The sequence below is a fragment of the Chiloscyllium plagiosum genome, unplaced genomic scaffold (genome assembly GCF_037043375.1).
Source record: "Chiloscyllium plagiosum isolate Xiang-an unplaced genomic scaffold, Cpla_swu_hap1 HiC_scaffold_28, whole genome shotgun sequence".
NCBI lineage: Eukaryota > Metazoa > Chordata > Chondrichthyes > Orectolobiformes > Hemiscylliidae > Chiloscyllium > Chiloscyllium plagiosum.
Genome location: NW_028270166.1, coordinates 1,497,076 through 1,524,096, shown reverse-complemented (window position 1 = coordinate 1,524,096; position 27,021 = coordinate 1,497,076). Strand labels below are relative to the sequence as shown.

Genomic DNA, 27,021 nt, shown 5'->3' with positions numbered 1-27,021 from the left:
GCAGTGATGGATGGGAGCAGCCCAGCTTTGGGCAAAGGTGAGCAATTCCTCTTCCAGAAACTTCTGTGTTGAGAAAGCAATGAAAACCAAACTTCTTAATGAGAGCGCAAAAAACAAATAAGAGTATAATTAACAAGCAGTAACATGACAACAACTAGCAGCAGTTTACCAATTGGCAGTGTAAACATAACCAGTAACTTTAACATTCTTCTTTCTGGATAAGAGTGGGCAAGCTTAGGACCAAAGCAGAGTTAAGGAAACAGATCATGTAGACTCCCCATCGAGCTAGAATCCTGTGCACATTGAGAGTTCAGCCTTGGAATAGTTTTCAGACCCTGCTTTCCCCTTTTCCATTCACACTGGCAGGAATTTCCATCTGTTTGGGAGTCTTGTCATTCCTGAGGATTATCATAATTATTCAGTAAATTATTGCCAGTTCCTGTTTCATAAAGAGAGAATTCAAATTACGTTGCTAACCACCTGCTCTGATTGTCACAGCATCCCATCAGTTGGGGCATCATTCCTCGAGCGGACATGCTGTGAGGTTTAAGGAGTGACTGGTCAATAAATCCTTGATGTTCTGACTGTGACAGTCTTCACAGATCAACAAAGAACCATCCCCACCCCACATTTCATCCCATCAGCTGCAGTGATGTCGACGTTTTATTTTCTCACATTTTACATTTTAACATTAATCCAAATTGTGCAAATCCTACAGTAACAGAGTGAACATGTCACAGTGTGTTTCACCATTAATCCCCTAGGATCACACCGTGAGTGGGGTTCACCGAATATAGTGGGAAAGAGTAATCCACACTGCAATAAAAAAACAAAAAAAAACAGGAAATGTTTGAAGACAGTTCATGTTTCCTTAGGCATTAGCCTCAGTGTCTGCTCTAACAGCAACAGGTAAGAGGTTTCATCAAAGAGAGCCTGTCCAGCTCCTTGGGCCTGGTCTCAGGCTGCTTTCACCCTCCCACTCTGAGGGGACATATTATCCAGGTGCAGTTTGAAGATTATTCTTCCCCATCTTCTCTGACAGGCTGCTCATGCCCATCAATCTGTCCCTGAATCGGCAGGGCATCTGCAAGTCCCCGTGATGCATCTTCCGAATCCCCACTTGCTCCAGTAGACAGTAAAGTTGGGCTGGTATTACTGGAGTCAGAACTCAACTCCAAAGTGGAGGACAGTGGCAGCGAACCCTTTGGGATTGAATCAAAATCCTCGTCATCATCTGCAACCAGGGAATTGTAGGTACCTATCCCCCAAAAACAGAATCATGTATCAGTAAGATCTGGTTGCATGTCAACCCTGCCAATATACTTCAGTTATCAACCACTGCACTTTATACAAGGTATAACCCATCCAGCTTCTGGATCAGTGGTGCTGGAAGAGCACAGCAATTCAGGCAGCATCCGAGGACAGGCAAAATCGATTTTGCCTGTCCTCGGATGCTGCCTGAATTGCTGTGCTCTTCCAGCACCACTGATCCAGAATCTGGTTTCCAGCATCTGCAGTCATTGTTTTTACCTCTTTTATAACCCATCCAGCTCTAACTCATTCTATCCCCACCCAAGTCATTCCTACCTCCATCTTGCAACTCCAACATCTATCCCACCCATTTCCCAGCTTTCCTCCATATCTGACTCCATCATAGTTCTCTCCTACTCACCACTCAGTAAACACTGTTGGGGTCAAGAAACATTCCCTGGCAAGTCCACGGGTGTTAACTCAGGCCCAACCATCCCATAGCACACTATCGCACACAATGCTGCTCAGGTTAATCAGATACATCACAAATGCAGCATTTCACAGCCCATTGAGTAACTGAAGAGAACTCTTTCAAGCTGATATCTTCAGGCATTGTTTGCCTTTCCTTCCTCTGGGTGATGTGTTGTTTCCTCCATATCCCCAGCAATTCTCTACTTAATGTGGGCATTCCTCAGGCAGCCGGTCATATGTTGGCAAATTGCCCAGAATCACATGGAGTCTTACAACAAGCTTTCAGCACAGAAACATGCCATTTCATCTAACTAGTCCACACACTGCCTATGTTCCACAATACCCCCTTTCACTCTATTAGCATATCCTTCTAGTCCTAATAACATCATAAAAATAGGGGCTGCAAACGGCTAGAGAATGATCTTTCCTCTCAAAGAGTTGTTAGAGAGCAGTAGAGGCTGACAAGAGAGCTGAGAATTATGGGCATGACAGAAAAGTAGTGTTAAGGTAATAACTAGATCGTTCTTGATCTTATTGAATGGTGAAGGAGGTTCGAGGGCCTGAACAGCCTAACCCTGCTCTTATGTTTCAGTATTCCATCTCTCTTCTGACTTCAATATTGGAGTTATGATTGCAGTTTTCTCATCAACTGGGACTCTTACACTGTCCCATTTTGCTTGTTTCTGACCATTATTTGCCAAGTTTCTCCCTCTAAGCGACCAACATTCACTTCAGATACTCTCTCCTTTTTATACATTTGTAGAAGCTTTAACTGACATTTTTTATTCTCCTTTACTCCAATTCCTCTTTTCTTTTTCAATGGAAAGTATCTGGAAAACAGTTTGTCTTTCACCATCAGAACAATTTGCAAGAAATACCAATAAAGGGAAAAACAATCCTTATTCTGTATGAGAAAAAGTGTGCTGATTGATTGGCCAATGGACTCTGATGGTAGGAATGTTGCCATGGAAAATGCAGCAGTTAATGATGGTTGACAGTTAACTGTCAAGTTTGTTTAGATTTCAAACCAGCTCAGTTGACCCTGCTCGGTCATTTCTTAGGACAATGTCCTAACCAGCAAATGGCTGTCATCTATTTGGTTGAGATTTTAAAAATGTGTTACAATGTGGGCATGCCAGACAAAGCCAACATTCATTGCCCATTCCTAATTGCCTTTGAAATGTGTGGCTTATTGAACCATCTCAGAGGGCCATTATGAATCAACCAAACTGGTGTGGATTTCGAGTCACATGCAAGCCAGACCAACTAAGGACAGCAGATTTCTTTCTTTAAAAGGGTATTAGTGAATCAGATGGGTTTTTACGACAATCACAATGGTTATATGGCCATCTTTAGGTCAGCTTTTAATTCTAGATTTTAAAAATATTATTGAATTCAAATTTCATCATGTTCCATGTTGGATTTGAACCAAGTCCCAGAACATTAGCCTGCTTTACTAATCCAGTGATATTACTATATACACCACTCCTTTTGGTCTGCACAGAACAGGGCCCTGTTTATTATTACATGCAGCTTCCTGTACATTCAAACACATCAATAATCCCTAAATTGGTTATCACTGTAATTCAGAGTCAGAGAAACGTACAGCACAGTAACAGATCCTTCAGTCCAACTTGTCCATGCTGACCAGATATCCTAATCTAATCTAGTCCCATTTGCCAGCACTTGGTCCATATCCCTCTAACCCCTTCCTATTCATATGCCCATCCAGATGCCTTTTAAATGCTACAATTGTACACTTCCTCTGGCAGCTCATTCCATACACGTACCACCCTCTGCATGTTAACCCTTAGGTTCTTTTTATATCTTTCTCCTCTCATCCTAAACCTATGCCCTCTAGCTCTGGACTCCCTCAACCCAGGGAAAAGACTTTGTCTGCTTGTCCTATCCATGCCCCTTATGATTTTATAAACCTCTAGAAAAGTCACCACTCAGCTTCCAATGCTCCAGGGAAAACAGCCCCAGCCTATTCAGTCTTTCCCTATAGCTCAAATCCCCCTTCCCTAGCATCATCCTCGTAAATTGTTCATAACCCTTTCAAGTTTCACAACATCCTTCCAATAGAAAGGAAACCAGAAATACACGCAATATTCCAAAAGTGGCCGAACTAATGTCCTGTACAGCCACAACATGACCTCCGAACTCCTATACTCAATACTCTGACCAATAAAGGAAAGCATACCAAAACCCTTCTTCACTATCCTATCTACCTGCGACTCCACTTTCAAACAGCTATGAACTTGCACTCCAAGGTCTCTTTGTTCAGCAACACTCCCTAGAACCTTACCATTAAGTGTATAAGTCCTGCTAAGATTTGCTTTTCCAAAGTGCAGTTCCTCACATTTATCAAAATTAAACTCCATCTGACTCCTCAGCCCACTGGCCCATCTGATCCCGTTGTACTCTGACTGTGAAGTATGCAAGAGCAGACTGGATGGGCGCAGTTAGTACCTTACCTGTTGTGAATAGCTGAAAGGATACCTTGTTTGATATGATCTGCCAGTCTTTGATACATACAGCCTACTTACCTGGCATCGTTGTGACACTCAAGTTCATTTACCACATCACTCATCACAGCCTTTTATTTGTCTTGATGGCAGCAACATGCTGTGGTGAACACCATGTGTTGCTTAAGCATAGTAACAGTGTAAACTGACAGCTTCATCTCTTGCTCAAACCTCTGATATATCTTGCCCTTTCTCCGTGTACATTTCAGATTACAAACTAATGACCTTAGGGTGTTTCGTGAGTTTGAGAATATCCAACGTGAAATGATTTGATCAGGATAGTCATTAACTTGCATGATGACTTGATGTGCCTTACTTCAGCACCAAGTTTGTGTGGTGAACAGATGGCTAGGGGCTGTACTTAGGAGGTTGCCAACAAGCCCAATGGTATAGTGCTTGGGACAGTAGGAATCCCAATGCATATGCTGTGCAGGGAAGACAGGTTTGTGGTAGTAGGACAGAGGCCCCCCTTGCTGAATTCTCAACCCAGATATTGAGGAAAGGAAGCTCATTTGAGTCTTCCATTTTAGACGGCAATTTGAGTACAGGATGGACCCCATTAAGATATGTAAGGAAACCCTGATTATCAGTCGGGCTCTTAGTGTGGTACTCTCGCTAATATTGCAAAGCTACAAACATTAATGACAGGGTCCTTTTCCTTACAGACAAACACTGTACCTGTTTCAACTCAACAATAGGTGAAAGTCATTTGCTGGTTCATATCTGATGAAGCATAGTCCCAAACTGCCCGGTTTGACATTTGAAAAAACTTAGTTAACTGTAAATTATCATCAACTAGTGCATTCTCCTTTGCTATGCCTCCACCAATTAGAGTCAACTTGTAAACTAATCAGCACGTTCCTCTTATACTGTGCAATTGTTGGTTTACCTCTTTATTGGCATTCTTGTAAATTGTCCTGATGAGTGCAAGGTAATACACTCAATAAAATATATCTTCTTTCAGCAATACTCAAGTTCTGTACCACCAATTACTCGGATACTTCTTGGTTCAGAGTTACAAAAATATCTCCTTCAATGTCTGCTACTGTTTGTCCTTCATTTTCATCTATTTCCCCACTGCACTGTAGCCAATTCTATTAGTTTAGAATGGCATCATGGTCAGTACAGACATGGTGGGCTAAAGGGCCTATTCGTGTGATATGCTGTTCTACATTCTTTGAGGTGGCCTTTTCCAAGTTTCAGACTCATTTCTCATCCACAAACTGAATGTGAAATTCTATATGTTAAGATTACTCTTGCCTTGGTATTCTTTAATGTGAGGTCATTAATTAATACTGTGTCATTATATATTTACTACATCTGGAATAGCTTGCTCCGTGGTTGGTTCCAGGGGTAATATTTTTAAAATAAAACCTATCCCACATAATGATGAGCTCATCCTTCAGAACCCATTTACCAATTTTATTCATCATCCAATCTATGTGAAAAAAAATCATCCCTCATTATTGTAGTACCTTCTTTACAAGCCTGTTATTTTTTGATTAGCACTCTGGTCCTATAGTGCAGCTCCTGCCAGGGAACCTACAAATTATTCCCACCAATGACTTCTTCTGTTCCTATTTCTTATCTCCACCTAAACTGATTCTACATTTTCATCTTCTGAACAAGATTACTACTCACTCATACTGACCTCATCCTTCGTCAGCTGCCTATCCCATTTTCCTTTCCTCCTGTCCTTCTGAAATATTAAATAGCATTTAAACATTCAGTTTGCAGCCATGGTCACTTTGCAACCATGTCTGTCATGTCCATTATATACTCACTGATTTCTATTAGTACTATCAATTCATTCATTTTGTTATAAATCCTATGTATATTCAGATAGAAAACCTTTAATCCTTTTTCTCCCCCAATCTTTCCTTGCCTGGTGCAGCACTCTTATGTTTATATATTCTGTTTCTTCCCATGTCACTTTGATAATCCTTCCCCATATCATTACCTTGCTCTATTGCCTTGTCCTTCTCTTTAACTTTTCCAAATCGCCCCTCATGTTAACCCTTCTCTCCATTATTTAGTTTAAAGTCATATCTAATGTCCTAATGATACCACTCACAGAACATTGGGCCTAGCAAGATCCACGTGAAAACTGTTCCAAGGTTACAGCTCCCACTATCCCCAGCACTGGTGCAGGTGCCCCATGAACTACAGCTCCCACTATCCCCAGCACTGGTGCAGGTGCCCCATGAACTACAGCTCCCACTATCCCCAGCACTGGTGCAGGTACCCCATGAACTACAACTCCCACTATCCCCAGCACTGGTGCAGGTGCCCCATGAACTACAGCTCCCACTATCCCCAGCACTGGTGCAGGTGCCCCATGAACTACAACTCCCACTATCCCCAGCACTGGTGCAGGTGCCCCATGAACTACAGCTCCCACTATCCCCAGCACTGGTGCAGGTGCCCCATGAACTACAGCTCCCACTATCCCCAGCACTGGTGCAGGTGCCCCATGAACTACAGCTCCCACTATCCCCAGCACTGGTGCAGGTACCCCATGAACTACAGCTCCCACTATCCCCAGCACTGGTGCAGGTACCCCATGAACTACAACTCCCACTATCCCCAGCACTGGTGCAGGTGCCCCATGAACTACAGCTCCCACTATCCCCAGCACTGGTGCAGGTACCCCATGAACTACAGCTCCCACTATCCCCAGCACTGGTGCAGGTGCCCCATGAACTACAACTCCCACTATCCCCAGCACTGGTGCAGGTACCCCATGAACTACAACTCCCACTATCCCCAGCACTGGTGCAGGTGCCCCATGAACTACAGCTCCCACTATCCCCAGCACTGGTGCAGGTGCCCCATGAACTACAACTCCCACTATCCCCAGCACTGGTGCAGGTGCCCCATGAACTACAGCTCCCACTATCCCCAGCACTGGTGCAGGTACCCCATGAACTACAGCTCCCACTATCCCCAGCACTGGTGCAGGTGCCCCATGAACTACAGCTCCCACTATCCCCAGCACTGGTGCAGGTGCCCCATGAACTACAACTCCCACTATCCCCAGCACTGGTGCAGGTACCCCATGAACTGAAACTTTTCTCCTGCATCAATCCTTGAGCCACACATTCAAATCTCTGATCTTATGGACTGTGCCATTTTGCTTTTGGGGTCAGTCATAATCCAGGGATTGTTCTATGGATTTTTACTTTACTCTCTGGTGCTCATATTTTTTTCGGAAGAACCACATTTTTATCCTACCTATGTTGTTGGGATCAATTTGGCTGGATCCTCTCTCTCCCACTTCTGTTCCTCTCAAGCCTCAAAAGATGTTCTTAACCCTGGCACCAGACATGCAACATAGACTTCAGGACGCACTTTCCCTGAAGAGAACATGATCTATCTACCTCACTATACTGATCCCTACAACAACTAAATTCCTTCTTACTATACCCTGTTGAATGATCTTTTGCAAAATGGTGCTTTGGTTAGTTTTCCCAACTTCCCTGCAGTTTTTACACAAGATGCAAAAACCCAGAACCTATTGGATAACTGCAAGCACAGAGGGTCCTCCACTGCTATTTTCAGGGTCCCCATAATTGCCTCACTCAGCCTCCTGTGCCTGACCTCAGACCAAATCTGAAGTGCTGAGCCTAAACTACTCAACTTGAGGATTCTGTACAATTCTGGGTGCCACATTTTAGAATGGATGTGAACACATTGGAGAGAGTGTAGAAGACGTTTACAAGAGTAACTACAGGAATGAGAATAGATTAGAGAAGACATTTGGTACAGCTTTCAAAATCATAACAACTCTGGAATAGAATAGGTGGGGAGAAACAATTCCTGCTCATAAAAGGAAAACCAGAGGGCACAGGTTTGTAGTCTTTTGCAAGACAAACATATGTGTAGCGAGGAAAGAAACTGGAAGTGTGGCGTAGACAGCTTCAATTGGGATTTAGATGATTACTTAAACAGAAATAAAGTGTAAGAGTATGTGTTAAAAGCAGAAGAATGGCAATAAATCAAAAATGCTGAGAGCGCTGATGCAGAGTGGGCCCAATCACCACCTCCTGCACCACAACAAATCTGTGATCCCCATACTTTTAAAAAATGTGTTCTCAGGATGTGGCTGTCACTGGCTAGAGGCAACCAGTGCTGTGGGTCTGGACTCACAGGTAGGCCAGACTGGGTAAGGAGAACACACTTTCTTCTCTGAAGGGCATTAGTGGACTAGATGAGTTTTTATAACAATCAACAGTGGTTATACATTCACCATTAGGCTAGCTCATTACTCCAGATTTTTGCTGAATTCAAATTTTATCATAAGCTTGGAGGGATTCAAATCCACATCCCCAGAACATTGGCCTGAAGTTCTGGATCGCTAGGGAGAAAGTTAGCACTGCAAATGCTGAAGATCACAGTTGAAGAGTGTGGTGCTGGAAAAGCACAGCCGGTCAGGCAGCATCTGAGGAGCAGGAGAATTGACGTTTCAGGAATAAGCTCTTCATCAGGAATGAGGGGTGGCCCAAGGGGGCTGAGAGATAAATGGGAGGTGGGGGGTAGGGAAGGGGGAGGTAGCTGGGAATGCGATAGGTAGATCAATGTGGGTGAAAGTGATACATCAGAGAGGAGGGTAGAATGGATGGATGGGAAGGAAAATAGACAAGTAGGACATGTCAAGAGGGCAGTGCCGAGTTGGAAGGCTGGATCTGGGATAAGGTGGTGGGGGGTGTGGGGGAGGAGAAATGAGGGAATTGGTGAAATCAAAATTGATCTCATGTAGTTGGCAGATCCCAAGGCGGAAGATGAGGCATTCTTCCTCCAGGCGTCGGGTGGTAAGGGTTAGGCGATGGAGGAGGCCCAGCACTGCATCTCCTTGGGGGAGTGGGAGGGGGAGTTAAGAGTGTTCAGCCACAGGGCAGTGGGGTTGTTTCGTGCACGTGCTCCGGAGATATTCTCTGAAGCGCTCTGCAAGTAGGCGTCCTGTGTCCCCAATGTAGAGGAGACCACATAGGGAGCAACAAATACAGTAGATGACGTGTGTGGAAGTACAGGTAAATCTGATAGACGTGGAAGGCTCCTTTGCGGCTTTGGATGGAGTCCAGTAACATTACCAATAAATCACTGCAACATGAAATAAAAGCATGCAGGCAACATTCCCCTCTTTACATTGTGGTATCTGAAGCTTTAAGATTCCAGCTTTGAGTCTGTTTCCTTTGGTTTTGCATGGATGGTACTTGTCATTAGCAAATGTAATGTCCATTCTCAAGTACCCTTGGACTGAGTGGCTTACTGAGCCATTTCCAAGGGTCTCTTATGCTGGGGGTTTGGAGTCACATATAGGCCAGTCTGGCTAAGGATAACAGATTTCCTTCTCTGAGGGACATTAGTTAACCAGATGGGTTTTTACAACTATCAATGATAGGCTCACAGTTGGCATTGTTGTGACCAGCTTTGGATTCCAAATTTTTTAACTGAATTTGTATTCCACCAGCTGCCCTGTGGGATGTGAACATACCCCTGCAAGAGGATTAGCTTGGTCCTCTGGATGATGAGTCTCGTGATGTTACTACTACGCCACCAATTTTTCCTGAAGTGGTTTGAATCCCAAAGAGCTGATGCTCCTCGAGCTGCACAGACTTGCTGTAGAAATGGCTGCCAGCTCCTTTTGCTCTCATGTATTTACTCAGTCTCTCATTAAATACATCTCTGCTCTTCACCTCATCTGTCCCTTGTGGTAATGTCCCACCTTCCCATTATTCTCTGGTTAACCGTTTTCTCTTGAATTCCTTGTTGATTTGTTGACCACCTTTGTTTGGACTTTTGCAGAAATGGAAACTTTTTCTCTACATCTAACCTATCATACCATTCTATAATTTAAAAAATGTCAGGTGACTCCTCGCCTACCTTTTCATGTTCAGAAGTACATGCTTACAATTCTGGTCTTAGTCTTGTGAATCTTTTTTGCACTTTTACAAGTGCTCCTATATATTTTTTCTTGGATAGACTAGTGTGATATAATTAAGGTTCTCTACAAGTTTAAAATAATTTCTCAGCTCTTCAATTGTATGCTTTGGTATTTAAAAAAAATTATTAGGTAGCGACATTACTTTTAATGATTCATGGCTTAGGTGAGGGTAGCAAGGGCACAGGAGCTAAATTCAAAGAAGTAACTAAGACAGGTGGGAAAATGTGTTGTGAAGATGACATAATGAGTTTGCAGGTGGATACAGACAGGTGAAGCGAGTTAACAAAAGTCTGGTAGATGGAATATAATGAGAAAACATGGGGGAAGAACCCATGTTTTGCTAAGAAAGCAAAAATCACTTCATGGAGATTAAATTCTGAAATGCAGAGGAGTTAGATGTTCTAGTGCATGAGTCACAAAAGATTAGTGTGCAAGCACAACACGGAATCGAGAAGGCTAATAAGAGACTCTTTTATGATGACAGAAATTGAACATAAAAGTAGGGATGCTATGTTTCAGTTATACAGAGCGTTGGGGAGACCACATCTTGAGCAACGCAGACGATGTCAGTCTCCCTATTCGAGGAAGAATGTAAAATGCACTGAAGCTGGTTCAGAGGGAGTTTATGAGACTAATTGCTGGAATGAAAGCACTGACTTATGAGGATAGGTTGGACAAAGTTAAAAATCACAACACCAGATTCTAGTCCAACAGGTTTATTCAGAAGCACTAGCTTTTGAGGCACTGCTTCTTTATCAGGTGCTTGTTCTACAACCACTGGTCCCTTCAACTACTACTCTTTGTCGCTCAACCAGTTCCTTATCCACCTAGCTAGAACACCATGTGACTTTACTTTCTTTTTTAGATTACCATGGGGAACCTTATCAAATACCTTAATAAAGTCCATGTATATGACATAAACAGCCCTTCCTTCATCTATCAACTTGGTCACTTCCTCAAAGAGTCTGGTTAGGCAGGGCAATAAAGGGTTATTGGGGGTAGATAAGAATGTGGAATTTTAAACACAGACAGGTCAGCCAATATCTTACTGAATGGTGCAGCAGGCTTGAGGGGCTGAATGGTCTACTCCTGCTCCTATTTCATACGAGCGCAAATATCTGCAGTTCCCTGATTCCTGTTACTCTCTGTACCATTTAGACTCCAAATTTCCAGGCAGTTTGCAATTTCCTTTTGCTTCCTACCACAAGGTACAACCTCACACTTCTCTGTGTTGCAAGTCATTTGCCAATTACACAGGGTAAAAACAAGGTCTGCAGATGCTGGAAACCAGAGTCTAAATTAGAGTGGTGCTGGAAAAGCACAACAGGTCAGGCAACATCAGGAATCCTGATGAAGAGTTTTTAACCAAAACATCGATTTTCCTGCTCCTTGGAATGCTGCCTGACCTGCTGTGCTTTTCCAGCACGACTCTAATCTAGACATTTGCCAATTACACATCCGTTCTATTTATTCATTAAAATTTTTTTGAATTTTGCCACATTGTTCCCCCGGATTAATGTACAGGCAGAGAATTACAAATATCCATAACCCTCTAATGAAAATATTTAGAAACATAGACACAGAGCAAGGGTTGGTCATTTGGACCTTTGAGCCATCTCCACCTTCAATAAGATATTGGCTGATCAGTTTGATTTCAAATTCCACATTCCAATCTCTCAAAGTAGAAGATTTCGGTGTCCTACCTGATAAATGTCTATGGGCTTCTCTGACAAGTCCCATAGCGAGACAAATGACACTAATCTGTGAAAAGTGTACATCCCACCTGAAGATACTTACTGCTGAATGCTTCTGGATGCTGTTTTGCAAGCTTGTCCTTCAGAATCCTAAAGGGAAAAACAATCAACTGATCAAGACCCTGGAAGCCACATTCAGAAACATTCTCCTTCGGTTAGACCTTTGTTGCTGCCAGTTGATAAGACTTTCTTCATCTCAGATTATCTGCATCCTCTTGTGCAATATTGCTTCTTGTAACTTACGCATGGCAATACTGTGCATCAGGACACTCAGACATGGAGACTGTTTATACCTGACAAAAATATTGCATGCACATACAAACAGTGATATCATACATACCTACTTACAATGTACTCTCCAACTTGAGTCTTCATCTGGAGTACCGGGTGACCAAGACTCCGCTCAAGACACCAACTCCAAGTCCGGAGACACAGAACATACAACAGTGCAGCACAGTACAGGTCCTTCAGCCCTTGATGTTGTGCCAACCTTTTATGCTACTCTAAGATCAAACTAACCTACAAATCCTTCATTTTACTACCCTCCATATGCCTATCCAAGAGTCACTTAAATGTCCCTAATATATCTGACTCTACTCCCACTGCTGGCAGTGCATTCTATGCACCTACCACTCTGTGTAAAGAACTGACCTCTGACATCACCCCTAAACTTTCCTTCAATTACATTAAAATTATGCTCCCTTGTGATAGCCATTTCCACCCTGGGAAAAAGTCTCTGGCTATCCACTCTATCTATGCCTCTCATTATCCTGTACACCTCTATCAAGTCACATCTCATCCTTTCTCGCTCCAATGAGAAAAGCCCTAGCTCCCTCAACCTTTCTTCATAAGACATGCCCTCCAGTCCAGGCAGATCCTGGTAATCTCCTCTGGACCCTCTCTAAAGCTTCCACATCCTTCCTATAATGAGGCGATCAGAACTGAACACAATATTCCAAGTGTGGTCTCATCATGGATCTACAGTGCTGCAACGTAACCTCGCGGCTCTTAAATTCAATCCCCCTGCTATCGAAAGACAACACACCATATGCCTTCTGAACAACTCTATCAATCTGGGTGGCAGCTTTGAGGGATCTATGGACGTGTACCCCAAGATCCCGCTGTTTCTCCACAGTGCCAAGAATCCTGCCTTTAATCCTGTATTCTGCATTCAAATTCAACCTTTCAAAATGAATCACTTCACACTTTTCCAGGTTGAACTCCATCTGCCACGTCTCAGCCCAGCTCCGGATCCTGTCAATGTCCCGTTGCAACCTACAACAGCCCTCCCCACACTATCCACAACTCCATCAAACTTCATGTCATCGGCAAACTTACTAACCCACCCTTCCACTTCCTCATCAAAGTCATTTAAAGAAGTCACAAAGAGCAGAGATCCCAGAACACCACTGGTCACTGAACTCCAGGCTGAATATTTTCCATCTACTACCACCCTCTGTCTTCTACGGGCCAGCCAATTCTGTATCCAGACAGCTAGGTTTCCTATATCCCATGCCTCCTTACTTTCTGAATGAGCCTACCATGGGGAACCTTATCAAATGCCTTGCTAAATCCATATACATCGCATCCACTCCTCTACTTTCATCAATGGGTTTTGTCACATACTCAAAGAATTGAATAAGGCTTGTGAGGCATGACCTGTCCCTCACAAAGCCATGCTGACTATCCCTAATCAAACTATGCTTTTCCAAATAATCATGAATCCTGTCTCTCAGAATCCTCTCCAAAGATTTGCCCACTATCGACCTAAGACTGACTGGCCTGTAATTCTCAGGGTTATCCCTATTTCCTTTCTTGAACAAGGGAAAACATTAGTCATCCTCCAATCATCTGGTAGTACTCCAGTTGACAGTGAGGATGCAAAGATCATCATCAAAGGTGCAGCAATCTCCTCCCTCGCTTCCCATCGTAACCTTGGGTATATCCCTTCTGGCCCAGTGGACTTATCTATCCTCAGGTTTTTCAAAATTTCCAGCTCATCCTCCTCCTTAACATCAACCTGTTCGGGCGTATCAGCTTGTTTCACACTGTCCTCACAAATGAAAAGATCCCACTCACTAGTGAATATTAAAGCAAAGTTAGCAGGTTTTGAGAAGATTTGTAGTTCAAGTTGAGGTTCTGGATGTAGGTTTGCTCGCTGAGCTGGAAGGTTAATTTCCAGACGTTTCGTCACCCTACTAGGTAACATCTTCAGTGAGTCAGGCAACATCCGAGAAGCAGGAAAATCGACGCTCAAAGATACCTCCTCCTACTGCACCCTCGACCATGACCTCAGCCCCCATCACCAAACCATCATCTCCAGACCATATACAACCTCATCACCTCAGGAGATCTCCCATCCACAGCTTCCAACCTCATAGTCCAGGAACCTTGCACCGCCCAATTCTACCTCCTTCCCAAGATCCACAAGCCTGACCACCCCGGCTGACCCACTGTCTCGCCTGCTCCTGCCCCACCGAACTCATCTCCACCTATCTCAATACTGTCCCTTCCCCCCCAGTCTAGGAACTTCCCACATACGTTCGAGACACCACCCATGCCCTCCACCTCTTCCAAGACTCCCGTTTCCCCAGCCCCCAACACCTCATCTTCACCATGGACATCCAATCCCTCTACACCTCTATGACCAGGGCGTCCAAGCCCTCCGTTTCTTCCTCTCCCGTCATCCCCAACAGTACCTTTCTACTGACAATCATTCATTTGGCCGAACTGGTCCTCACCTTTAGTAATTTCTCCTTCGAATCCTCCCACTTCCTCCAGACCAAAGGGGTAGCCATGGGCACCTGTATGGGCCCCAGCTATGCCTGTCTCTTTGTCGGCTACGTAGAACAGTCCATCTTCCGTAATTACACCGGCACCACTCCCCACCTCTTTGTCCGCTACATTGATAACTGCATCAGCGCCACCTCGTTCTCCCACGAGGAGGTTGAGCAGTTCATCAACTTCACCAACACATTCTATCCACACCTTAGAATGTGAATATGCCCGAAACGTCGATTCTCCTGTTCCTTGGATGCTGCCTGACCTGCTGCGCTTTTCCAGCAACACATTTTCAACTCTGATCTCCAGCATCTGCAGTCCTCACTTTCTCCTACCCACACCTTAAGTTCACTTGGACCATCTCTGACACCTCCCTCCCCTTCCTGTACCTCTCCATCTCCAACAATGACAACTGACTTGACACTAACTTTTTTTTTAAACAAACCCACCGACTCCCACAGCTACCTGGATTACACCTCTTCCCACCCTACTTCCTGCAAAAATGTTATTCTGTATTCCCAATTCTTCCACCTCCGCCGTATCTGCTCCCAGGAGGACCAGTTCCACCACAGAACACACCAGAGGGCCTCCTTCTTTAAAGACCGCAATTTCCATTCCCAAGTGGTTAAAGATGCCCTCCAACGCATCTGGTCCACATCCCGCACCTCCGCCCTCAGACCCCACCCCTCCAACCATAACAAGGACAGAACTCCACTGGTCCTCACCTTCCACCCTACCAACCTTCGCATTAACCGCATCATCCACCAACATTTCCGCCACCTCCAAACAGACCCCACCACCAGGGATATATTTCTCTCCCCACCCCTTTCCGCTAAGACCGTTCCCTCAGTGACTACTTGGTCAGGTCCATGCCCCCCTACAACCTCCCCTCCCCTCCTGGCACCTTCCCCTGCCACCGCAGGAATTACTAAACCTGCGCCCACACCTCCTCCCTCACTTCTATCCAAGGCCCCAAAGGAGCCTTCCATATCCATCCCAGTTTCACCTGCACATCCACCAATGTCATTTATTGTATCTGTTGCACCCAATGTGGTCTCCTCTACATTGGGCAGACTGGACGCCTGCTCGCAGAGCGCTTTAGGGAACATCTCCGGGACACCCACACTAATCAACCCACCACCCGTGGCCCAACATTTCAACTCCCCCTCCCACTCTGCAAAGGACATGCAGATCCTGGGCCTCCTCCAGCGCCGCTCCCTCATCACCCAACGCCTAGAGGAAGAACGCCTCATCTTCCGCCTCGGAACACTTCAACCCCAGGGCATCAATGTGGATTTCACCAGTTTCCTAATTTCCCCTCCCCCCACCTTACCCCAGTTCCAACCTTCCAGCTCAGCACCATCTTCATGACCTGTCCTACCTGCCAATCTCCCTTCCCACCTATCCGCTCCACTCTCCTCTCTGACCTATCACCTTCATTCCCATTCCCATCCACCTATTGTACACTTTGTTACCTTCTCCCCATTTCTCTCTCCAGGGCAAAAGTGGGTACTGCAGATGCCGGAAACCAGAGTCTAGATTAGAGTAGTGCTGGAAAAGCATCCAAGAAGCAGGAAAATCGACGTTTTGGGCAAAAGCCCTTCATCAGGCTTTCTATTTATATGCTTGGGTTTCTTTGGGTTGGTGATGTCATCTCCTGTCATCCTAAGAGATGACATCATCAACCCAAAGAAACCCAAACATATAAACAGAAAGCAGGAATTATCAACAGTGCTTCTACCGGAGGCCCACTGAAGATGTTACTTAGTAGGGAGACGGAACATCCTGGAAATGAACCTTCCAGCTCAGTGAGCAAATCTACATCCAGAACTAAAGCAAAGTATTCATTAAGGACCTCCCCTACCTCCTCTGGCTCCAAACACAAATTCCCTCCACGATCCCTGACTGGCCCTAACCTCACTCTGGCCATCCTCTTGTTCCTCACGCAAGTGTAAAACACTTTGGGGTTTTCCTTAATTCTACCCGCCAAGGCATTTTCATGACTTATTCTAGCTCTTCTAAGTTCACTCTTCAGTTCCTTCCTGGCTACCTTGTAACCATTTAGAGCTCTGTCTGATCCTTGCTTCCTCAACCTTAAGTAAGCTTCCTTCTTCCTCTTGACTAGGTGTTCCACATCTCTTGACATCCAAGGTTCCTTCACCCCAACATCCCTACCTTGCCTCAGTGGGACAAACCTATCCAGTACTATTAGCACGTGCTCCCTAAACAACCTCCACATTTCTGTTGTGCATTTCCCTGAGAATACCTGTTCCCAATTTACACTCCACAGTTCCTGCCTAATAGCATTGTAATTCCCCCTCCCCCAAATACTTCCCCATACCGTCTGATCCTATGCCTCTCCATGACAATAGTAAAGATCAGGGAGTTATGATCACTATTACCGAAATGCTCTCCCACCGAGAGAACTGACACCCGACCTGGTTTGTTGCCAAGCACCAAATCCAATATGGCCTAGTCTCTATAATCAGTCAGGTATCCTTCCTGGACACACCTGGCAAAAGCTGCTCCATTCAAACTATTTGCACGAAGGAGGTTCAAATCCATTGTAAGGAAGTTGAAGTTACCCATGACAACAACTCTGTTACTTCTGCACCTTTCTAACCTCTGCATCCCAGTCTGCTCATCCGTGTCTCTGTTGCTATTGGGGGGTCAATAGAAAACTCCCAATAAAGTGGCTGCTCCTTTCCTCTTTCTGACTTCCACCCATACTGACTCAGTAGACAAACCCTCCTCGACGACCTCCCTTTCTGCAGCTGTTATACTATCCCTGATTAGCAATGCCACTCTCCCACCTCTTTTACCACCCTCCCTTTACCTTTGAAACATCTAAACCCCGAAACACCCAACAAACATTCCTGCCCCTGTGATATCAGAGTCTCCATAATGGCCACAACATTATAGCTCCAATTACTGATCCATGCTCTAAGTTCATCCCCCTTATTCTGACACTTCTTGCATTAAAGTAGATACACTTCAACGTTGCTCTATCAACTTTCTGTCTTTCCTCACAGTGACTCTGTATGTTGTACCTGTCTGTTCACCAGCTGTCCCATCTTCTGAACCATAGCTCCGGTTCCCATTTGCCCGCCAAACTAGTATAAACCATTCTGAAGAGCTCTGCGGAACCTCCTGCCCAGGATATTGGTGCCTTTCCAGTTCAGGAGCAAACCACCCTCCTTGTGCAGGTCCCACCTTCCTCAGAAGGTATCCCAATGATCAACATATCTGAAGCCCTTCCTCCTACATCAGCCCTGCAGCCACATGTTCATCTGCACTCGCTCTCGGTCCTTGCCACACTAGCCTGTGGCACCAGTAGCAATCTAGAGATGACTACTCTGCTCGTCCTGTCTTTTAGCTTCCAACCTTCGCTATATTCATTTTTCACCAATATCAGGCCCAGAGACATCAAGACAATGAGATTGGGCCTCCGGACAGAGGAGTTGAGCACTGACAGTCGGTGAGTAAATGAATTGGGGAAAGTGGGGAACGAGGTCCATCTTTATCTGTCTTCAATTTTTTTCACCCTGTATGAATTGGTTCTTACCCTACTACAGGAAAGAAGCTAGCTGCTGCTAAGTATTTAAGGTAGACAGGCAGGAGGCTGGAGGAACACAGCAAGTCAGGCAGCATCAGAAAGTGGAGAAGTCAATGTTTCAGGTGTAACCCTTCTTCAGGACTGGGGGTGGGTGTTGAGGGGAGCTGCAGATAAAGGGGGTGGTAGGGGCAGAGTGATGAGGTGGGGATAGGTGGAGACAGGTAGAGGGTACAACCTGATTGGTCAATGGGTGGCTGAGAGGAGTGGAAGGGAGGGGGAGGGGCTGGGAAGGGAGTCGGGGGATGGGAAGGGTAGTTATTTGAAATTGGAGACCTCATTGTTGAATCCTCTGGGCTATAGGCTGCCCAGGTGGAAGATGAGATGTTGTTCCTCCAATTTGTGATTTGATTCAATCTGGCAAGGGAGGAGGCCAAGGATGGTCATGTCAGAAAGGGAGTGGGAAGGGGAATTAAAAAGGGCGGTGACTGGGAGGTCCGGTTGGCCTTTGCAGGCCTGCCTGTGATGCTGGGTGAAACGTTCCCTTAGTTTACGTTTGGTCTCCCCGACGTAGAGTGTTTAAGGTTTATTTTATGCCTACCATTCAAAATAGTATAGGAACTGGTGATAAGGTTAACAAAACTAAACAACTGAGTAAATTAATTACATATTAATTAAAACAATTGGAGATGACAGGTCAGGTGACATGTCACAGCTATAGCATGTGGAAGCTCCTGGATGCTGGTGTAAACCTGGGCAAATACATCTGCAATCAGTGTTTGCAACTCAAGAAGCTTCAGTTGCTATGATCTGGAGGCTGAACTAAAGACACGACACCACAATACATCAGTGAGGGGAAAGTTTCCTGGATGCTTTGCACAAGGAAGCAGTCACACTTCTTGGAATAGACTTTTTTGAATTAGTCAGTGCTCAGGGACAGGAGTATGCAACTGCGAGGAAGGCAGATAGAGTCTCTGGAGGGCAGAAGTGCAAGAGTCTCAGCCTTCGCAATTGCCCAACAGATTTCAGGTCATGTCATGTTTGGGTGAAAGTGTATGCACATGATAGTATAGTTAGAAGAGTTAACACTGTCCTCTGCAGCCAAAAGCAAGAGTGCAGAAGGTTACATTGCACGCGTGATGTCAAAGTTTGGTAATTCAGAGCTTCAAAAAAAAGACAGATGGAGGGGTGGATCCAAATGTCACAGTCCATGTAGGCAGGATGAAGGATGAGGTTCTGAACAGCCAGTAGGAGGACCTCACTACCAGATTACACAGTAGACCCTCAAATGATAATATTGTATGTACCATTACCTGAGTGACATACAAACTGCAATACTGCAAATCAAATTAGAAAGGTGATTGCATGGCTCAAAGACTGGTATGGGAGAATTGGGCTCCATTTCACAGGCCACACTGGTACTGGGAGGATGCCAATTGTCCTGTTGGGATTGTCCACACCTGATCTATACTGGGGCTCATATTGTAGTGAGCCTTGTAACTGCAGAAGCCAAGAGGATTTAAAATAAATCAGTGGCAGATGGAATTTAACTCAGAAAACTGGAGGTGATGTACTTTGGAAGAAGTAACAAGACAAGGGAGTACTCCGTGAATTCAAAGTTTTACCTGCACACCCACTAATATCATTTACTGTATCCGTTGCTCCCAATGCGGTCTCCTCTACATTGGGGAGACTGGACGCCTCCTAGCAGAGCGCTTCAGGGAACATCTCCGGGACACCTGCACCAATCAACCACACCGCCCCATGGCCCAACATTTTAACTTCTCCTCCCACTCTGCCGAGGACATGGAGGTTCTGGGCCTCCTTCAGACACCTGGAGGAAGAATTCCTCATCTTCCGCCTCGGAACACTTCAACCCCAGGGCATCAATGTGGACTTCAACAGTTTCCTCATTTCCCCTTCGCTCACCTCACCCTAGTTCCAAACTTCTAACTCAGCACTGTCCCCATGACTTGTCCGGACTTGTCCTACCTGCCTATCTCCTTTTCCACCTATCCACTCTACCCTCTCCTCCCTGACCTATTACCTTCATCCCCTCCCCCATTCACCTATTGTACTCTATGCTACTTTCTCCCCACCCCCACCCTCCTCTCGCTTATCTCTCCACGCTTCAGGCTCTCTGCCTTTATTCCTGATGAAGGGCTTTTGCCCGAAACGTTGATTTCGCTGCTCCTTGGATGCTGCCTGAACTGCTGTGCTCTTCCAGTACCACTAATCCAGAATCTGGTTTCCAGCATCCGCAGTCATTGTTTTTACCTCAGTGAATGGCAGGACATCCGGAAGCTCAGAGGAACAGAGGGAGCTTGGAGTGCTTGTCCACAGTTCCCCGAAGGCAGCACACAGGTTAACAGGGTTGTAAAAAGTGATATGGGACACTTGTCTCTATCCATCATGGCAAAGTTTATAAAAGCAGGGAGGTTAGTTTGGAGATATACAAAACTCTGGTGAGGCCATGGCTGGCCATGTGCAGTTCTGGTCACTTCACTCTTGGAAGGACGTGATTGCACTGAAGGGGGTGCAAAGGAGATTCACCAGGATATTGCCAGAGGCGGAACATTTTAGTGATGAAGAGAAGCTGGATAAGCTTCTTTACACTGGAGAAGCTGAGGCAGGCAGGGTGGGATCTAATTGAGCTGTATAAGATTATGACAGGATGGATAGGAAGCAACTGTTTCCTTTAGCTGAGGGGTCAATAATGAGGGGGCATAATTTTAAGGTTTAGAGAGGATTTGAGGAAAAGCATTTTTTCACCAAGACAGTGATGAGGAATCTGGAAAGCACTGCCTGGTAGGGTATTGAAGTGGGAAATCTCCCAATCTGTACAAAGGTACATGGCTACAAGGATGAGAATAGATTGGAGACGTTAGGAGTCAATGGCCCAGTGGTATTATTGTTGGACTATTAATCGCGAAATCCAGGAACGTACTAGGGACCTGGGTTCAAATCTCGCCATGGCAGTTGGATTGAGAGTGGGAAAAGGTTTGAAACAATTATTAAATACGTTATAGGAAAAGTCTGAGATAGTCAAACAGAGTCAACATGGTTTTGTGAAATGGAAATCATGGTTAACCAATTTATTGGAGTTCTTAGTGGAAGTAAAATTATGTACTGTAGATGTCCAGAAGGGATTGAATAAGGTACCATATCAATGGTTACTGAGGAAGATAAAGGCTTGTGGTATCGGGGTAGCATCATGGATAGAGGATTGGCTGGACAACAGGAAACAAAGTAGGCAAAAATTGGTCTCCTTCTGGTTGGCAAGATGGAAGAAGTGGTGTGCTACAGGGATCAGTGCCAGGACCTCAACTATTACATAGAACGTTACAGGCCCTTCAGCCCTCAATGTGGCACCAACTTATAAAATTAATCTGATGCCCATCTAACCTATACCATTCCATTATTATTCATATGTATGTCCATTGCCCATTTAAATGCCCTTAATGTCGGTGAGTCTACTACTGTTGCAGGCAGGCCATTCCACGCCTCTACTACTCTGAGTAAAGAGACTACCCAGATATGTGTCCTAAATCTATCAATATAAAGCTAAGTCCCCTCATGTTAGCCTTCACCATCAGAGGAAAAAGGCTCTCCCTATCCACACTATCTAACCCCCTGATTATCTTATATGTCTCAATAAGTCACCTCTCAACCTTCTTCTCTCTGACGAAAACAGCCTCAGTTCCCTCAGCCTTTCCTCGTAAGATCTTCCCTCCATACCAGGCAACAACCTAGCACATCTCTGAACCCTTTCCATAGCTTCCACATCCTTCCTATAATGCGGTGACCAGAACTGTACGCAATACTCCAGAAGTGGCCGAACCAGTGTCTTGTACAGCTGAAGCATGACCTCATGGCTCAGAAACTCAATCCCCCTACCAATAAACTCCAACACACCACATGCCTTCTTAATAACCGTATCAACCTGGGTGACAACTTTCAGGGATTTATGCACCTGGACAGAGATTTCTCTGTTCATCTATACGGCCAAGAATTTTACCATTAGCCCAGTACTCTGCATTCCTGTTACTTCTTCTGAAGTGAACTACCTCACTTTTCTGCATTAAACTCCATTTGCCATTTCTCAGCCCAGCTCTGCATCTATGTCTCTCTGAAACCTGCAACATTGTTCGGCATTATCCTCAAATCTACTGACCTTAGTGTCATCTGCAAATTTACTAAACCACCCTTCTACATCCAAATCATTTATAAAAATGACAAACAGCAGTGGCCCCAAAACAGATCCTTGCGGCACACCACTGGTAACTGAGCTCCAGGATGAACACTTCCATCAACCACCACCCTGTCTTCTTTCAGCTCGCCAATTTCTGATCCAAACCGCTAAATCACCTTCAATCCCAAAACTCCTTATTTTATGCAATAGCCAACCATGTGGAACCTTATCAAACACCTTACTGAAATCCATATACACCACATCAACCTCTTTACCTTCACCCACCTGTTTTGTCACCTTCGCAATAAGGTTAGAACTCAATAAAATTATTTAGGCATGACCTACCCTTCACAAAACTGTTAATTTATATCAATGACATGAATGAAGAGATAGAAGGCATTGTTGCTAAATTTGAAGACACAAAAATAGGTTTAAAAATTGTGAAGAGCATCTAAGGAGGTTACAAAACAATATAGATAGGTTAGGTGAACGAGCAGAGAGCTGGCAAATGCAATATAACAGAAAAATGCAAAACGGACTATTTTGACACCATGGAGAAAGTGAGAACTGCAGATACTGGAGGTCAGAGTCGAGAGTGTGGTGCTGGAAAAGCACAGCAGGTCAGGCAGCATCCGAGGAGAAGGAGAATCAACATTTTGGGCATAACCCTTCATCAGGAACGAGGCCACTATGTTATCTAAACAGAGAGAGATTGCAGAGCTCTGAAATTCTGAGTGACCCAATTGTTTTGAGTATGAATTGCAAAAGATTAGTTTGTAGATACAGCAAGAAATCAGAATAATTAATAGAATGTTATTTTTTATTGCAAGAGGAACCGAACACAAAAAAAGGGAGGTGATCCTTCAATTATACTGGGCATGAGTGAGAAGCACCTGGAGTACTGTGTACATTATTGTTCTCCGTAGTTAAGGAAGGATATATGTGCTTTGATACTATGATAAGCCTCAAGATGAAAATTCTGCAACGATTTGATATTTGTATTTGCCTCAAGCACCTGCTCCCTCCAGTGGCACAATACCTCAATACAGGAGCTGAAAGAAATTCCTTAATGGCATGAGAATATTTTGGCAGAGAACAAAGATTTCCTTTATTCCCATTTCAAACAATAAATCAAGACAAAATGAATATTCCTGAAATATGTTAACGAGCTTGGGGTCAGGGTACACATTTCAAATGTTGCAGATGATACAAAACTTGGAACATTGTGAACTGTGTGGAGCGCAGTGTAGAGTTTCAGAAAGATAAACAGGTGAAATGGGCAGAGAAATGTCAAATGCAATTCAATGCAGAGAAGTGTGAAATGAGGAATGGCATGAGGAAAATTCCTATTCAAAGAGCCAGCACAGGCATGACAGTTTAAATGGCCTCCTTTTGTGCTGTAACTATTCTGTGATTCTAGGAAATCTGTTCTTATCCCTAAAGAGCACTTTGTGGTATATTCCTCCAGGGGAGCTACCCACTGATAACTCATCACGTTTCCCTATTGGCAACAACTGCTGTCAGTTTGTCCAACTACAGGGAGATAGGAGAAGTCTTGGCCATGTACTGTCTTCAATGACTGGGATCAGGGTTGCGAACTCCAGCTGACCTGCTCACTCAACTGGGGATAAAAGGTCAGAAGAGGAGGATTTTAGTGAGTTGTTGATAGAAGGAGTTAGAGAGGAAACCACAAAATGCATTGGAATATGCCCGGAGGCTCTGCCATAGGGGCTGATGCAGAGGATGCATTGAGGAGATCAGAATTGGAAAGACAGGAGAGAGAGTTGCAGGTTGAAGGTAGTGACGACAGAGAAAGCTGTAAACAAGGTTAAGATTTTGAAATGATTGTGATAAGGAACAGTGGCAACAAAGTTGGCAAGGGTGAGGGTCAGTGAGGGTACAGCCATTTCTCTTCCGAAGCATAACATGCGATCATTTGCTAACACTGTACCTTATTCGCCGAAAGATATTGTCAAGATCCTTCTTCATGTCCACAAGTGCCCTGGTATGATGCTGGTATCGTTCTGTCATCTGGTTTAGCCTCACATTCGACAGATTATTGAAGTTCAGTAACATCTCATTTGTCTTCTCAAAACGGTCCAGCCTGAAGGAGGACAAATGTTGATAAGTGTTGGGCCCTGATCTGCGGTAGTGAGATTCTGCTACATTTACTCAGAAGTTCAAATATGGAACAACCAATTGCAATAACTTTCAAACACCTCTCCTGCTGCATTGAAACCTATCTCCTCATACAATGAAATATGAGCACAAATCCAGTGAGAGTCAGTGTGTGTAGAACTTGTACCACAGTGGGAGTCAGTGTGCGTGGGAGCCATTCCCCAGTGAGAGTCAGTGTGTAATGGGGGGGGAAGCTCGTACCCCAGAGAGAGTCAGTGCATGTGTGTGGTGACCCGTACTCCAGTGAGAGGGTGTGAGTGTGTGTTTGGGTGGGTGGGTGGGTGAAGGGGAAAGAAACCCTGTACCCAAGTGAGAGTCAGTGTGTGGCAGGAGAGGGAGAGGGAGAGACCCACAACCCCAGTGAGAGTCAGTGTCTGCGTACCATTCCCCAGAAACAAGTCAGTGTTGGAATGGGACCCTGTTTTAAAAAATTCTCAAGGTCAGGTTCGTAGGAGAGTAGTCTGACACAGAACAAACGACCAAGAGGCGAGTCTGCTAGAATATGGGCATTTTATTCCCCGCAGCGTCGCCACAACGGGTCTGGCTTATACTCACTCTACATGTTACCGGAACTGGGAGCCGTCAGTTCTCGTAGAGCGGTTGCCAACAACCCACGCTCGGCGGTTAAACGTAACCCCGGAGCAGACTCACCGAACTGGAGACTTTTCCAGCTGATATACTCTTTTCCAGATATAAACATTCATGTGAACAGCAGAGCAAGGCTAAAAAACACATTCCATTCTGGTTACATACAGATAAGAAGATTCACACGGGGAGGTGTGTAATAAGATTCACACGGGACTAAGCAACACCTCCATTCCGGTTAGATTCACACATGTATTGGGACATAATTTTTAACCGTTTCACCTCAGACCCCTATTCCACTGAGAATCTGTTTGTGTGGGAACAATTGTGGCATTGCGTTTGGAAACCCGTTGCCCAGTAACAAGTCTATGTCTTAATCTTGACCGTAGTAAGGGTCAGTGTGAGTGAAATCCATATCCATTGAGACTCAGTGTGTAAAATTGCTGAGAGTCTATGTGTGGACTCTGTCCCGTGAGAATTACCTGGCTGACAGTAACACTAGACAATTCAGAATTCCAGAGAGAGATCTGGATTGAAAAATCAAAATTTTTTTAAAAACTATTTGGGTAATAGCAGTCAGACACTCAAGATTTTCTTAAGAGTCTGCCAATGTACTTTCAACAAAAAAAATTATTCAACAAAGAGGTAAAAGCATAAACTCTTCTACACTGTGCAAAAACTAGTAATTACACCAATCAGAAGTAAAAATTCAATGCTTTTCTACTCAATAATAATCCTACAGATACTCAAACCTCAGTGAAAGTACACCCTATTTCCACTCTAAAGTTCCTTCTTCAGGGCAACAGCTGATTTTGGTTTCTTATCAATCAAGTTCAGCATTCACTTCTTCAGCTAGTGTCTCTTCAGGAGACTCAAACTATGACCGCAATTCACTTCTTTCTTAACAAGGATTCCTTAATCTCCTCTTTCATAATCTTCTGTTTTTAGGTCTTTCTCTTCAACTCACAAAAATCACACAGGACTTGACTTCTTGCACCCTGGCTATTCTGGAGGTTACTAAGCTAACCACAGTTCTGCACATTCACTCAAAGAAACTGTCTGATGACTGTCTATTTAAAAAGAATGATATTTGTGTCTGTCCTCAACACCCACTCCCGTGCCATAAGACACTTAGTCCAATTTTCTTTCTTTTTACTCTTTGTTTCCTTAAGTGTTATTAAATTATTCACTGTCGGTTTTAACAGCCTCATTTAAATACATATAAATCCATTTCAAGAACACCCTGTCACCACTGCAGACTTGGTAGTCATTACAACTTTCAGGATGTCAAAGGCACTCTGGCATTCTTTTGTCCATTCAAATTTCAGATCTATTTTGAAAAAAACCTTGTCAAAGGAGCAATTAAAGTTTTGAAATTTGGAAAAAATACCTGATAAAATTGCCTTGATCCAATATACCAAGAAGATTCTCTTTTTGTTAAAGGAATGGGAAGATCCAAGTTAACTTTATTTTTGGCTTTTCTTGGTACTATTGTGCCTTGTAACACAATGTGCCCACTTAATGCACTTTCCCTTTGAAAATTCAAATCAGTTTAATTTTCATTCAAATTGATGACCAAATTGGCTTTTTGTAACCAAGCAAACTATTAAAGAGTTGGACTTGTTCTTTGCAAGTTTGTCTAAACACAAACCAAGTTGTCAAATTTACAACTTCTGTTATAATTTAAAATTATAATTTTTCAAGCACCTCTGTGTTAACTAATCTGATTTTGAGGAGGGTTAACTTTTTAATTTTCAATTTCTGATTTATTCTTTTATCATTCT

The 27,021-nt window shown here is 44.3% G+C and overlaps 1 protein-coding gene and 1 long non-coding RNA gene across 2 annotated transcripts in view; one reads left to right on the top strand and one right to left on the bottom strand.

Annotated features, from left to right (window-relative positions):
• Positions 1-645: 645 nt before the first annotated feature.
• Positions 646-27,021, bottom strand: part of kxd1 (KxDL motif containing 1) — a 70,691-nt gene continuing 44,315 nt past the window's right edge. Inside the window, exons 3-5 of the mRNA XM_087975870.1 lie at positions 24,426-24,578; positions 11,992-12,038; positions 646-1,258 (exon numbers count right to left, since the gene is read on the bottom strand). Coding sequence (XP_087831996.1) covers positions 1,017-1,258; positions 11,992-12,038; positions 24,426-24,578 — 442 coding nt within the window. The 3' untranslated portion in view covers positions 646-1,016. The remainder of the gene's footprint in view (positions 1,259-11,991; positions 12,039-24,425; positions 24,579-27,021) is intronic.
• LOC148142481 (uncharacterized) overlaps positions 18,131-27,021 on the top strand; it is a 156,586-nt gene continuing 147,695 nt past the window's right edge. The window contains exon 1 of the long non-coding RNA XR_015751792.1: positions 18,131-18,207. This is a non-coding gene — a long non-coding RNA (uncharacterized LOC148142481). The remainder of the gene's footprint in view (positions 18,208-27,021) is intronic.